Source organism: Zea mays, chromosome 4, assembly GCF_902167145.1.
Source record: "Zea mays cultivar B73 chromosome 4, Zm-B73-REFERENCE-NAM-5.0, whole genome shotgun sequence".
In the NCBI taxonomy this organism is placed as follows: domain Eukaryota; kingdom Viridiplantae; phylum Streptophyta; class Magnoliopsida; order Poales; family Poaceae; genus Zea; species Zea mays.
Window position 1 is genome coordinate 6519395 of NC_050099.1, and position 15000 is coordinate 6534394.

At 39.5% G+C, this 15000-nt stretch overlaps 1 protein-coding gene and 1 long non-coding RNA gene across 3 annotated transcripts; both read left to right on the plus strand.

Moving 5' to 3' along the window:
- Positions 1–4310: 4310 nt before the first annotated feature.
- On the plus strand, positions 4311–10099 carry LOC100192775 (uncharacterized). Its single transcript, NM_001137971.1, has 7 exons — positions 4311–4357; positions 5158–5231; positions 5638–6461; positions 7292–7399; positions 7539–7644; positions 8213–8257; positions 9853–10099. The coding sequence occupies exons 3-6, from the start codon at positions 6291–6293 to the stop codon at positions 8236–8238; spliced, it is 411 nt and encodes a 136-aa protein (NP_001131443.1). The 5' UTR covers positions 4311–4357; positions 5158–5231; positions 5638–6290; the 3' UTR covers positions 8239–8257; positions 9853–10099.
- A 506-nt stretch (positions 10100–10605) lies between these two features.
- LOC100274842 (uncharacterized) lies at positions 10606–14102 on the plus strand. 2 transcript variants are annotated; one of them, NR_148498.1, is made up of 3 exons: positions 10606–11355; positions 12700–12995; positions 13683–14022. It is a non-coding gene; the product is annotated as an uncharacterized lncRNA (long non-coding RNA). The 2 variants fall into 2 exon arrangements; NR_148497.1 differs by having other exon boundaries at positions 11443–14102.
- Positions 14103–15000: the final 898 nt, after the last annotated feature.

The window sequence follows — 15000 nt, forward strand, 5'->3', positions numbered from 1 at the left end:
CCATTCTTCATCCCAAACTTCTTAAGTATATCTTGTATGTATTTTGTTTGGCTGATGAAGGTGCCCTCTTGGAGTTACTTGATTTGAAATCCAAGGAAGTACTTCGACTCCCCCATCATAGACATCTTGAATTTCTGTATCATGATCCTACTAAACTCTTCACAAGTTGACTTGTTAGTAGACCCAAATATAATATCGTCAACATAAATTTGACATATAAACAAGTATTTTGCAACAGTTTTAGTAAAGAGAGTAGGATCGGCTTTACCGACTTTGAATCCACTAGTGATAAGAAAATCTCTCAGACATTCATACCATGCTCTTGGGGCTTGCTTGAGCCCATAAAGCGCCTTTGAGAGTTTGTAAACATGGTTAGGGTACTCACTATCTTCAAAGCCGGGAGGTTGCTCAACATAGACCTCTTCCTTGATGGGTCCATTGAGGAAGGCACTTTTCACGTCCATTTGATAAAGCTTGAAGCCATGGTAAGTAGCATAGGCAAGTAATATACGATTTGTCTCAAGCCTAGCTACAGGTGCATAAGTTTCATCAAAGTCCAAACCTTCGACTTGTGAATAACCTTTGGCCTCAAGTCGGGCTTTGTTCCTTGTCACCACACCATGCTCATCTTGCTTGTTGCGGAATACCCATTTGGTACCTACAACATTTTGATTAGGACGTGGAACTAAATGCCATACCTCATTCCTCGTGAAGTTGTTGAGCTCCTCTTGCATTGCCACCACCCAATCCGGATCTCTTAGTGCATCCTCTATCCTGTATGGCTCAATAGAGGACACAAAAGAGTAATGTTCACAAAAATGTGCAACTCGAGATCTAGTGGTTACCCCCTTGTGAATGTCACCAAGAATGGAGTTGACGGGGTGATCTCGTTGAATTGCTTGGTGGACTCTTGGGTGTGGCGGTCTTTGATCTCTTATTTCTTGATCATCTTCCTTGTCTTGGTTATCATCATCTCCCCCTTGATCCATGTCCTCCTCTTGAGGTGGCTCATCCTCTTGATCTTCATCTTCATTATCTTGAGCCTGATCCTCGTCTTGAGTTGGTGGAGATGCTTGCATGGAAGATGACAATTGATCTTGTGCTTGTGAAGGCTCTTCGAATTCCTTGGGACACATATCTCCAATGGACATGTTCCTTAGTGCGACGCACGGAGCTTCTTCATCATCTAGTTCATCAAGATCAACTTGCTTCACTTGGGAGCCATTAGTCTCATCAAACACAATGTCACAAGATACTTCAACTAATCCAGTGGATTTGTTGAAGACTCTATATGCCCTTGTGTTTGAGTCATACCCTAGTAAAAAGCCTTCTACAACCTTAGGAGCAAATTTAGAACTTCTACCTCTTTTAATAAGAATAAAGCATTTACTCCCAAAGACTCTAAAATATGAAACATTGAGATTTTTACCAGTGAGGAGTTCATATGATGTTTTCTTGGGGATTCAGTGAAGGTAGAGCTGGTTGATGGAGTAGCAAGCGGTGTTGATTGCTTCTGCCCAAAACCGTTCCGGAGTCTTGTATTCATCAAGCATGGTTCTTGCCATGTCCAATAGAGTTCTATTCTTCCTCTCCACTACACCATTTTGTTGAGGTGTGTAGGGAGAAGAGAACTCATGCTTGATGCCGTCCTCCTCAAGAAATCCTTCAATTTGAGAGTTCTTGAACTCCGTCCCATTATCGCTTCTTATCTTTTTGATCCTTAATCCAAACTCATTTTGAGCACGTCTCAAGAATCTCTTTAAGGTCTCTTGGGTTTGATATTTTTCCTGCAAAAAGAATACCCAAGTGAAGCGAGAATAATCATCCACAATAACAAGACATTACTTACTTCCGCCGATGCTTATATAAGCAATCAGACCGAATAGATCCATGTAGAGTAGCTCAAGTGGCATGTCCGCTGTCATGATGTTTTTGTGTGGATGATGGACTCCAACTTGCTTCCTTGCTTGACATGCGCTACAAATCATGTCTTTCTCAAAATGAACATTTGTTAGTCCTAAAATGTGCTCTCCCTTTAGAAGCTTATGAAGATTCTTCATTCCAACATGGGCAAGTCGGCGATGCCAGAGCCAGCCCATATTAGTCTTAGCAATTAAGCAAATGTCTAGTTCAGCTTGGTTATCATTAAAATCAACTAAGTATAGCTGACCATCTAATACTCCCTTAAATGCTACTGAATCATCACTTCTTCTAAAGACAGTAACACCTACATCAGTAAATAAATAATTGTAGCCCATTTTGCATAATTGGGAAATAGAAAGCAAATTGTAATGTAAAGAATCTACAAGAAAAACATTGGAAATAGAATGGTAAGAAAATATAGCTATTTTTCCCAACCTTTGACCAAACCTTGATTTCCATTCCCGAATGTAATAGCTCTTTGGGGATCTTCATTTTTCTCATAGGAGGAGAACATCATTTTCTCCCCTGTCATGTGGTTTGTGCACCCGCTATCGATTATCCAACTTGATCCACTGGATGCATAAACCTGCAAAACAATTTAGGCCTTGTTCTTACGTACCCAAACAGTCTTGAGTCATTTGACGTTAGAAACAAGCACCTTGGGCACCCAAACACAAGTCTTGGGACTCTTGTGTTTGCCCCCAACATATTTGGCAACTATCTTGCCTGATTTGTTAGTTAAAACATATGAAGCATCAAAAGTCTTAAATGAAACATTATGTGCATTTGATGCAGTAGGAATTTTTTTTCTAGGCATTTTGACATGAGTGGTATGCCTAGAGCTAGACGCCTCATTTTTGTACATAAATGCATGGTGAGAAACAGAATGAGGTTTCCTAGCATGAATCTTCATAATCTTATGTTCAAGATAGTTTGCAGGATATACAATGTAACCCTCACTATCCTAAACCATGGGAGCCTTACCCTTAACAAAATTAGACAATCTTTTAGGGGTATTAAGCTTGGTGTTGTTTTGATTTCCTTGTTGGAAACCAATACCATCCTTAATGTCAGGGCGTCTCCCATTATAGAGCATGCTTCTAGCAAATTTAAAATTTTCATTCTCTAACTCATGCTCGGCAATTTTAGTAGTTAATTTAGCTATATGATCATTTTGTTGTTTAATCATGGCAAGGTGATCATCCATAGCTTCAATATTAACATCTCTACATCTAGTGCAAATAGTAACATGATCAACAGTAGATGTAGATGGTTTGCAGGTATTTAATTATTCTATCTTAGCACTTAATCTAATATTCTCATCTCTAAGACAGGAAAAAGGATCATTGCAAACATTCAATTTTTCAATCTTAGAAACTAAACTAGCATTTTCAGTTCTAAGACTTGAAATTGAATCATGATAAATGCTAATATCCTTAGATAAGTTTTCACATTTTCTATTTCCTGAGCATAAGCATTTTTTAATTTAACAATTTTATTGTTCTATTTAACGAGGAAGTCCTCTTGGCTTTCCAAGAGGTCATCCTTCTCGTTAATGGTTTCAATTAGTTCATTTATTTTTTTCTTTTGTTCCATGTTAAGGTTGGCAAAAAGAGCAAGTAAATCATCTTCATTATCGCTAGAGCTACCCTCATCACTAGATGTTGTATATTTGGGGTGGCTCACTATACGACGGTTGATCTTTAGCGACTCTTATTAGGGACTGACGGTTGGTCGCTAAAAGTTATGGACCGACGGTTGGTCGCTAAATGCGTTTATAGCGACGGTCTGTGGGTCGCTAAAAGTCTAGAAATTTAACGACATATGGTTGGTCGCTATAGAGGTAAGTGTGTGACTGATGGTGGGTCGCTATAGGGGTACGTGATTTTTGTGTTTCTTATTTACTCACCAAAGCCCATCTAAAGGCCTACTAAACAAACGAAACCCTATTTCACGCACCAAACCACAAGCGCAGCCGCCGTCACTTCTGCCCCATCACGGCCCCATCCTGCCGCTCGTCGACGACGCCACCCCGCCCCTCGGCCGCGGTCGCCGTCAGGCAGCCAGCCACCGCGACATTGGCCATGATTTTTTGTGCCTGTTCTTGCTTAACTTTATAACTGATAAAGTTTCCAATCACAAGATTTACTTAATTTATACTATTATTATCTTCTGTTGCAGTATTTCCTTATTATTAAAGCAGCAAGGTTTGCCGCTTCCTCGTGTGTCCACGTCGGCAAATTTTTTTGCCGTCCGATCGTTCATCAATGGTGACAATCTCACCCCTGCACAGTGTGTGTGGATGGTTCTAGTTTCTTCTCTCACCAGCTCATGCGTCTCCAAAGTAAAAAGGATAAGAGAGACTCTGGGTTGCCGAGGTCCGCTTTCGTAACTACAGGAGGTAGGCAAAGGAGACGGCGACGACGAAGAACATGTACTTCCTCCATTACGTCCTCTATTCCTATCATTGCCTTTCGTTTCTTTTCTTTTCTACAATCGGCGTTACCTGCTGCAGTCGACGGCTCGGTCCCCTTGGTATCTAATGCCTTTGCGCGGCACCTGAGTTCTACACTTGCGACGAACTTGAGCATTGCATTCGTCGTTGTTCTTGTGTCCATTCTTGTCTCTGACTCGGGCCGCCGCGAGTTCCTCCATTCCCACTGCCATGGAATACGCCAGTGCGCTGAATGACGCCTGCGTCTTCACGGATCTCCTCCTCCTTTTGGCTAACATGGCTCCTCAAAGATGACCGCGTACGTTTGTCGAGCGGCGCTGGCAAGGGCCACGTGAACTGCGTTGGTCGACGCTTCCACACGCGCCGCTAAGCCTGCCCTGCCGCCCCCTATGCGATGCTGCTCCTCCCCTTTCTTCTCCGCCTAGGCTGGCGCTTGGAGGAGGATGCCACCAAGGTTACCAACTACTTAATGTACGCGTGCAAGATGCTCGATGATACACCCCAACGGAAAGCAGTGTCGTGGACGATGGTAGTCGTGGGGAACATTGTAGACTCCACGCCGGTTGAGGAGGAAAAACTCCATTGGCTCTTTTGTCACCTTAAGGGATTTGCCTAACGTTTCCTTTTTTTTCTTTTAAATATGATTTCCCCCATACGTATGCAGATGCAGTTGCCATATTTTAATGCTCAATGCTGCCTACTTTAATTTTATGCTTAATTTTTTTTAATGCTCAATGCTGCCTACTTTCCTTCACTGATTTGGCTGCTCTTTTATTTAGCTTATAGCAACGGAAAAAAGTTAGCACATTCCAAAAACTTCAAAGACTGCTGTGTACGACATCCTATATTACCGGTATGAGTACTTTTGAGAGCTTAAATGTTGTTAGTCTTCTGTTTGCTATTACGTGCTTTTGCTTTCCTGAAAAACTTCACACAGTTTCAGCTACGAATTGACCAATGACGAAAACAAGATATATGAAGTGGCACAATACTCAGTTTTACTTCTAAAAATTGAAGAGATTTAAAGAAGGATTATTCCAACAATAAATATCTATACTTTTGTTAGCATACATTTTCTTTTCTCATGGCATATATTTTCTTAAGGGCTAGTTTGAAAATTTTAAATCCTCTCCGGGATTCCCGGATATTGAGAAGAAAATGAGCTAATTTCCCACTCAATCCCTGAGAATACCGGAGGAGATTTTTAAGTTTCCAAATTAGCCCTAAGTGTAGTAACTGATTTTCACTTAATTTTGCAGACTGCTTCTGTTTGAATTGAACGGCATCTTCAGAATCTCGGCGACGCTAATTTCTAACTCATATGGGAGAGGTCTATTTCTAGAATTTTTGTTTTTCTTTAATAGATTTGCCACCTACATTGGCATTTTTTCCCACTGCAATCGATTATAAACTACAGTTTTGCAACCTTTCAGTGACATGAACATCTAACCATATTCAAGTTTGCCCTCATCTCAATATCCAGATATCTCCACCTCATCGACTCAATAGTTAACCATATTCAAGTTTGCCCCTTTGAAACCATCTGCTTGGATTTTATCGATTCCATTACCTAAAAATATGGTACAATTTCAGTACGCCAGTACATATTATGCAAATGAAACACAATTAAAATCAGCATTGTGAACTTTATTGTTTGCCCATTTTTTTGATAAATTACCCATTTTATGATTCTACTGGGCCCTTTTCGCCTTTGCCCTACAATTATTCCTCCTCTTCGCTCTTTTGTTTCATTGTTTGTTCTGCTTTGCACTTCTATTCATTGCATTCTTCGTCGGTGATTGTGCTCGTCCAGTTCGTCGGCCATGTGTTCTATCATTTTCGTCAGAAATCCTTTCTTAAGCCCTCCACTTTTCTCCTTTTTTGTTACCTTCGCACTTCGTTTTTATTGTTCATGTTCTCTGTCGTCGAGATCTACTGTCTCAGGTTTATTCTGGCTTTCATAGTAAATAAATTGCTCTTCTTCCCCTCATTTCTTGCTGGACGCATATTATGCTTTTCCACTTTGCGACAACACTGTTTCCCTTATTTGTGTTCGAGTAAAGTTCAGACTTTATCCTCAGAGGTAATTGTTACTTGCCTTAGCTTGCACTCTATACACATAAAGCGCTACTGTGCTGTTGCATCAACTGTTTCGTTCCATAGTTTTTGTTTTATCCCACTTGGTTTATGTCTTATGTGCGCATCAAACACTTCAAGCTAACAATTACGCTTTCTAGTTTTGTAGACATTAAAACAAATGTTTCACTCCAATGTAGGCCAAACATATTTAAGCGGTATCGCAACATGTGCATGGTACTTTAATGCAGACATTTCTAAGGCACATATGTAGTATAACATGTACGGGAAAATAGATAAACAAAACACTATCCATTCTTGTAATTACATTTCCCCTTAAACCTGTTCTCCTTACATGTCATGTTGACAATCATCTACATTATCTAGCTGTCTGGTAGTAGCATTTTTGTAAAACTAACATACAAATCTAGCATTAACTTTTGCCCCAAATTTCTAAAATCTATTATGAACTACAAACAAGTTCCAAGTATTCCTTTTCACATGAATATGAGCACACTTTTTAAGCCATCCAATAACATTTAATCAACATGTATCGTCTACATTATCTAGCTGTCTGGTAGAAGCATTTTTGTAAAATTAACATACCAATCTAGCATTAACTTTTTTCCCCAAATTTCTGAAACATATTATGAACTACAAATAAGTTCCAAGTATTCCTTTGCACATGAATATGAGCACCCTTTTTTAAGCCATCCAATAACATTTAAGCAACATGTATGCTTAAATTCCACAATACTGACCAATTACACAAATGTTTGCTACTATTTCAATTTTTGTTGTCACATCATTTAAAGGTTACAAAATATTGAACTTTAGTTGCTACGACCTACAATACTTGAAGAAGAGATCCAGGTTTCCCAGACACCTACTTTCGAGGACAAAACCATCAATGAATTGGTTGAAATTGATCCAGATATATTCCATGTAATCACTTTAACTTCCTATTTTGTTGAACTCATTCATTACATCAACTACAACTCCATCTTATTTATAGTAAACTTTTTTCGCGAAATGCAGCCACAAGGTTATAGATGTACTAATCGCTATATCACGCCTCACACAGGAAGGTAGATGGTGGTTCCCATCTTGCACTAAATGCAACAAGTCTTCAATTCAGACCTCTACTAAATATCGCTGCATACGTGTGATTGGACAGAAACTAAATTTAGGTAACCTTTCACACAAACAATTACTTTGTCGTTATTCGTCTGAGATAAAACACTTCCTCTTACTTATCAAATCACTGCCACACAACATTAACAGTTCATAATTCAAAGATACAAACTCGGCTTCATTGCTACTGATGGAACATTCGAAGCAGAATTCTTTTGTTTTGACAATATAGCTAAACAAATAGTAGAAAAACCTTGTGAAACCCTTGTTAGTATCCTTCTCTAGATTTAGTTGCCATTGTCTCTCTCAGATTCACCTTTGCAGATACCATTAATATGTTCGCGTTCTCCGTCACAAATCGAGTCTTTTTTGTTCTCTCCGTGTTAACAAATCATGGAAGGAAAAGGTCAGCACCATGTACCATACAAAACTATCAACAACAAGAATTAGTGACACAAGATGACATATTAGCCTCACAACCACATAAAACTCTCCAACAACATCGTTTGCAAAGCTATCCACTTTTGGTGACCATAAAAATGTGGTGAGAATTTTTTAGTGCAAACTACAACTATTTCACATGAACTTATATATGTGCATAGACTAATGAAATCTATTTGACAGGCATGTCACAGCCTTGCATATTCTAATGCACTACATGATATAGAGGTAAGTTTTTCTACCATCACGTTTAGGCTCCATATGTACCCAAAAATGACATAATTGTCTACCTCAATTATTTTGTGATGGGAGAGAGTATATCTATTCATAATTTGAAGACAGTGATTTTTTTCCATACATATCTATGCAGGCATAAAATTACACACAAAAGAAAAAGAATACTATCTATGCAAGATGGACTCGAAAATCCTTTCAACATGTGGATCAATCTAATTATTTTAGATTTTTTCTAAATTTGCCTTTCAATGGCTGAAGTCCCATTTTGATGCAAATGAAAAAGCGAACATCCTGTAGACTGCTGTTGCTGTGCATCTCAACTGTTTTGGTCTTCCAATCTTTTTGGAAGTATTATTATTTTTACTTTCACTTACTCTTATAATTGCATCATGTTACACGATGTTGACGTCAATATGGATATACACCCAAACAATCTAAATTCAAGGTCTTGTCAAAGCAAACTAAGGTTCTTTTTTTAATACAAAGTCGTATGGATTCTGTTAGATCTTGTATTTTTTCCTACTAATGTCAATATCAACCCGCAAGCGTCTCTTAAGTCACTCTTTTTAGGATCATTATTTCACATACTTTAAACCACATATGAAATTTTGTTAGGCACACTATTTGACAATTCTTATCCACTTACAGAATGTTGACTAGCTTTCAGAACACCTTAACAAAAAAGATCTTTTCTAAATTTGCCTTTCAATGGCCAAAATCCCATTTTTATGCAAATGAGAAATGAACAGCCTACAAACTATTTTTGTTGTGCATCTCCACTGTTTTGGGCTTCCAATCTTTTCTTGAGTATTTTTTTACTTTCAATTACCCCCTCTTATAGTTTCATCATTAAAAAGTATTGTTTTTTACTTTCAATTACTCCCTCTTATAATTTCATCGTGTTACACAATGTTGATGTCGATATAGATATACACCCAGACCATCTAAATGCGAGTTCTTATCAAAGCAAACTTAGGTTCCTTTTTTTGATACAAAGTCGTCTGGTTTCTCTTAAACCTATCTAGTATTTTGTTTCCTACTAATGTCAATACCGACCTGCAAGCCTCTCCTACCTCACTCTTTTCGGGATCACTATTTCACATACTTTAAACCACATATGAAATTATGTTATACATTAGGCACACTATTTGACGATTCTTATCCACTTACTTACAGGATGTTGACTAGCTTTCAGACCACCTTGACAAAAAAATCTGGCATCCCCACCTAAGAAGTATGTTTAAAAAAAAGAGGAGAGCAAATGCAACCCGAGCAACAAGTTGCTTCCTTTTTTACACTATGTACCATAGTCCTTTCTAAGTTCTAACATTGCAGAACACATACATGATCAAAACTAGCAGGCTTCAAAAACATCAAAAAGATTTTACAGGCCCTGAAAGCGATGTCCGGTAGATCAACGTCATTCTCATCAAGGCGCGACATAATTTTACACCTCTTCTCTACACACAACTTCTAATCAATATAATTTGTGCATTGTTCTTCACTCTCCTTTATAACCTTTGCGCAAAAATAGAATAGCTCACAAACTCTTCAACGACAACTGATCTGTCCTTTTTTCTGTACAGATAATTGCTTTGCGTATCTACAACGACCATCACTACTTTTGAAGCGCAAACGCTTTTATGTACATATAACCAAACCGATGAAACTTCTCTAGCTTAGTATTTGTTTATGCGATCCTCAGCTCTGCTTTCTGTACCTATGACGATCATCGTCACTTTTGCAAAGCAAATGCTTTTGTGTACATATTACCAAGTTGATGAAACCTTGCCAGTTTAGCGTCTGTTTATTATGATCTTTAGCTCTTGGAACACACTGCTGAAATACAATGTAATATGTATAGTCCTCTCAGTCTACTCTAGACTTGCTGTAACCGCTATAATTATTATCTTAGTACAACAATTTATGTAAGCACTGGGACCAGTTTAAATTTGCTCTTAAACTGATGACAGCATGTGCTATATAACAAGTTCTGAGTGTACATTATCCCAATGAAATTGTGTCATTATCCTAACAAAATTGATCATAAAAATAGTTCATATTGCTGCAGGTACGCGCGCATGGGCGCGCACGATACACTAGTTGATTATACTTAAAAATGTACATCCCAAATGTCGCTTAGTCCAAACCGTGTATATTTCACCCAAACCAACTCGAGTTTGTATGTGTATTTGCCTACTCGAGTTTGTATGTGTATTTGCCTTCGTATTTTCGAGAATGAAATAAAATTAAGTGGGAAAATCCCATTTTTCTTTATCCTCCACCGCCGTATTTTCTTTTTGCTCCCCGAAGCTGCAACCATCGTTTCCTCCTCTCCTGAAGCACGACAGCCAGTCCAGCCACCATTTGGGTGCTCATCTCCCTCTGCTCGGCACCTAGCCCCAGCTCGCCCGAGCTCCCTGCGCCGACCTCATCTTCCCCATGGCGCGTCACCTTCTAGTCCTCTCCTTCCCACGGCACAGCAGCGCCCCTGCAGCTCCCCTTCTCCAGATCCATGGCACCCAACACCTTGAGCGCCCCTGCCGCTGCTCCTCCACCGGGATCTCCTCCTCCACTAGGCGTCCAGGCTTGTCCCACCGTGGCTGCCCCTCCTCCATCTCCTCCCTCCCCACCAGGTTACCCAGATTCCATGGCCGCCGCCGCCCCAGCCATCTCCCTGGTGGCCGACCTCGCCCCTGCCCCAGCCACAGCTCCCCCTTCGGCCCTGCTGCTGCAAGCACTCAGCCTCTCCCATGGCACACGGTACTCGTCCAGCCCCTTTCTACTGGTGGCTGAGCCATCTCTCTGGTGCTCGATGAAATGACCATGAGGAGTTTTGTGTTGTGTGCAGCCCCATCTGCAACACCGTCGACCCCCGACGAGGTCCTTTCTCGCCTTGTCGTTTTAGTACTCGGCGTCGATTAAGTAGATGCTAACCGTGTGTATATTCGTGTGTTCTTGTGAGGAGAAATCCCATGATTTGGGGGAAGACGAAGTCCAAGCACAACCCCCGCCAATCGCTCGATGAAAAATCTAAACCAAAACCCTCAGCGTTTTCAAGGGTTCCGGAGGGATTTTATGTTGGTAAGGTAATTTGTGTCCTAATTAGTTCACTCAGTTATTGAGTTGAAGAGATTGTTAGTTGTATGTGTCGATGATGCTATTTTGATTAGCAGGTGTTGTGCGGTGTGATCTCCAATTCCCTATTGCTGTTTTCTTACTCCATCATGACCTTAGGGAAGGATGTTTTCCTCTAAATTACTCGTAATAATTATGCTTGGTGTATGTGTTGTTTTAGCTACTTGATGAAATGTTTTAGTTGTGTGCGATAATATGGTTGCCGTTCGAGTGGAAAGTAGATGTGTTGTATGACCTGAGTTGGAGTTGAGGCAAGTATGTGTGTCTCGTATTACGAAACTAATTAGAGATATGCATGATGTTTGTAGATGGATTATGTGTAGAGTGTTTTAGTACAAGTATTTTTTTTAGGTATAGTTGAACCAGTTATTGTATATGAATTGTGCGATATCAAGGTAGTTCTAATGTTCTTTTAACATCTTGCTAATAAGGTGTTAGAGTATTCTAAATGCCAAACATAGGATAATTTTACAAGCCAAATAGAAGTTAAATTGAAGGTATTGCTGTTTAGGGCTGTAGGTATAGTTTTAGTTATGCAGCTAGTCCAATAAAGTAGATCATGTTTTCTGTAGAAGCGTTATATATAAAACTTGTAGATAATCTTTTTATCTTACTTGTGTAAAAATTTCATGACCATAGGTGTAGTAGTTTAGGAGTTATGATTTTTCCAAGTCCAGTCTCAGAATCTGTCCAAATTCTGTACAGGTTTCGAAAATTGGATTGCTTGGCTAAGCTAAACTGAGAATCAGCCCTTAGTAATTATAGAAGAATTTTAGTACTTTTCTTAAGCTTTCCAACAAATTTTGGAGCACCCTTTTTGGTGGTCTAGATATCAAGTTACAGCTGTTTGAACTATAGAGTCTGAATTTGTCCAAATTTGGACAGCGAAGTCTGTTTGTAGTAACTGACTTTGATATGTATTGAATTAACCTGAGATGTTTATAAATGAATTGTAGACAATTCTATTAACTTTCTAAAAAGTCTAGGATCACCTGATTTGGATTTCGGAAACTCCAGTTCTGGACTTTTGAAGTAAGTAGTCGAATTCTGTCCAAATCTGGACATAATTTATGTTTAGCGCTGTTTGACCTTTGTAAAGGTCGAATTTTGTTGTGATGGTAATACAAAAGTTATAGAGGACTTTATAAGCTTTCCAAAAAGTTCTAGTTTACTATTATTGGATACATATTTTATGAATTGTGAGCTAAACAGATAGTTGCTGACTTGCTGTTCTGCTGTCCAAACACATGTCTACTGTCTGAAAATAGCTCATTTTGTAGTTACATTTGCATTAGGCTTTGATGATTGCTGTACAAGGATGATATGGCCTCCCGCCCAAAGCTGTCTGGTATTCAGAAGCAGGTTTTGGCGCTGTATAGGGGATTCCTTCGGACAGCACGCCTTAAGGCCCCTGAAGAACGCCGCAGGATCGAGTCTGTTATCTTGGCAGAGTTCCGTGACAACGCAAGGAGTGTTGACCTTAGGAACTTTGTACACATAGAGTACTTGTTGAGGAGAGGGAAGAAGCATCTTGAGCAGCTCAAGAATCCTGATATTACTGGACTCGCTACCCTTGTAGTAAAGAAATGAGGTACGTAGTTTTCAAAAACACTTATTTGACTGTGCATGGTCTTCGAAACAAGTTTTAGTTTTTAAGTTTGACCAAATCTTGTCATAAACATCAAGTTTTTTTTTTAAACAACGGAAGTCGATTAGTATTTAAAATCAGCAAGTATCATCCATTAGTATTTTAGGTCTTTAGATTTAAAAATTGTGGACTTGTCAAAACTCTATGTTATTTGATAAGGCTCTACTTGTTAAATTAAGTGGTGTGGTGCTTGATTTAGTCGATGTGCTATGCCCGATAATCTAGATTAGTAACTCTAAAATCTAGTTAAAGTATTTCTATTCGTCACTTTAAGTTATAGGTATCCATGGTTGTTGTGTCTAAGTATCCGATTTCTGAGCTCTGCCCCTGCTGTTTAGGATAGCATATGGAGTTCTTTATGTTCCACAAGCACAATTGATCTTATGGAATGGAAATAGTAGAACATTACCTGGTGAGAGCACACAAATACCTTATACAAAGCAGGTATTGAGTCAAATTGTTGTGTACCCATTTGTGGTCTGGATACACTGGTTTGGTGAAAATGAAATATGCCCAAAGCAACAAAACCCAGTTCACATGAACTGCTATCCTGTATTTACGAATCTTGACTAGTCTAGTAATATATGTATGTGGAAATATGAAGGTTTCTTTATTTCTCTTCTTAAACAGCAAGAGAAGAAGGAAGACTAGTCAGACAAAATAGAAGACGAGAAGAACTGATGTAGCCATGTTCATGCTTCCATGTAATAGTTCATTATTCCATACATATTTCTGTCTATCCAGAATCTACTATTGAAATACATATCTAGCATAGCTTGCTCAGCTCCTATATGTTGTTTCAACGTTGATTTAAAAGAAGAGCTGGTAGTTGTGGGCTTTTGAACAATAGCTGGAGTGATATGAAATATTAGTGATGTAGTTGTGGGCTTTTAAACTGCTTCAAGCTGGAGTGATGTCGCTGTGGTGCTTTTGTGACTGATCATCTCTAGAGCTTTTGTGAATGATCTAGCTAGCTATCTGTAAATGATCTAGTTGTGAATGATATTATAATTGTGATGCTTTTGTGAATATATAATTGTGGTGCTTTTGTGTTTATGTGATGGATCTATGACTGTGGTATACTGATTAACTGTGTATGTCTTTATGATTTGTGTATAAAAATCTGTGATTTGTGGTGCTTAATTAAATGTATATTTTTATTAATAACAACTGTAAAAGGGCGACTTTTTGTTGGTTGCTAAATGTATAGTATGACGACTTACAGTTGGTTGCTAAATCTATACTACAGCAACCCACGGTTGGTCGCTAAATATACAATATTAGCAATAGACGTCGGTCGCTAAAAAGATGTCGGTCGCTAAAGCCTTTAGCGACGGCACTTACAGCGACCATCCTTATGGGTCGCTAAAAGTTTTTAGCGACCAACCGTAGGTCGCTGAAGGCCGTTTTAGCAACCAACCGTAGGTCGCTGTAAGTGAACCGTCGTGTAGTGGCTCTAGAGTGTACCTTTTTCTTCTTGCCGTCCTTAGCCATGAGACACTTGTGGCCGATGTTGGGGAAGAGGAGGCCCTTGTTGACGGCAATGTTGGCGGCGTCCTCGTTGGAGGAGGAGTCGGTGGAGCTCTCGTCGGAGTCCTATTCCCGACATATGTGTGCATCGCTGCCCTTCTTCTTGTAGTATCTCTTCTTCTCCTTCTTCTTCCCCTTCTTGTCTTCGTCCCTGTCACTTTCACTAGAAATTGGACATTTAGCTATGAAATGATCGGACTTACCACAACGGTAACACACCCTCTTGCAGCGGGACTTGTAGTCTTTCCCCCCTCCTTTGTTTGAGGATTTGACGGAAGCTCTTGATGATGAGTACCATCTCCTCATTGTCGAGCTTGGAGGCGCCGATTGAAAGTCTACTTGGTGTAGACTCCTCCTTCTTTTCTTCTGTCGCTTTGAATGCGACGGGTTGCACCTCGGGTGTAGAGGTGGCACCTTG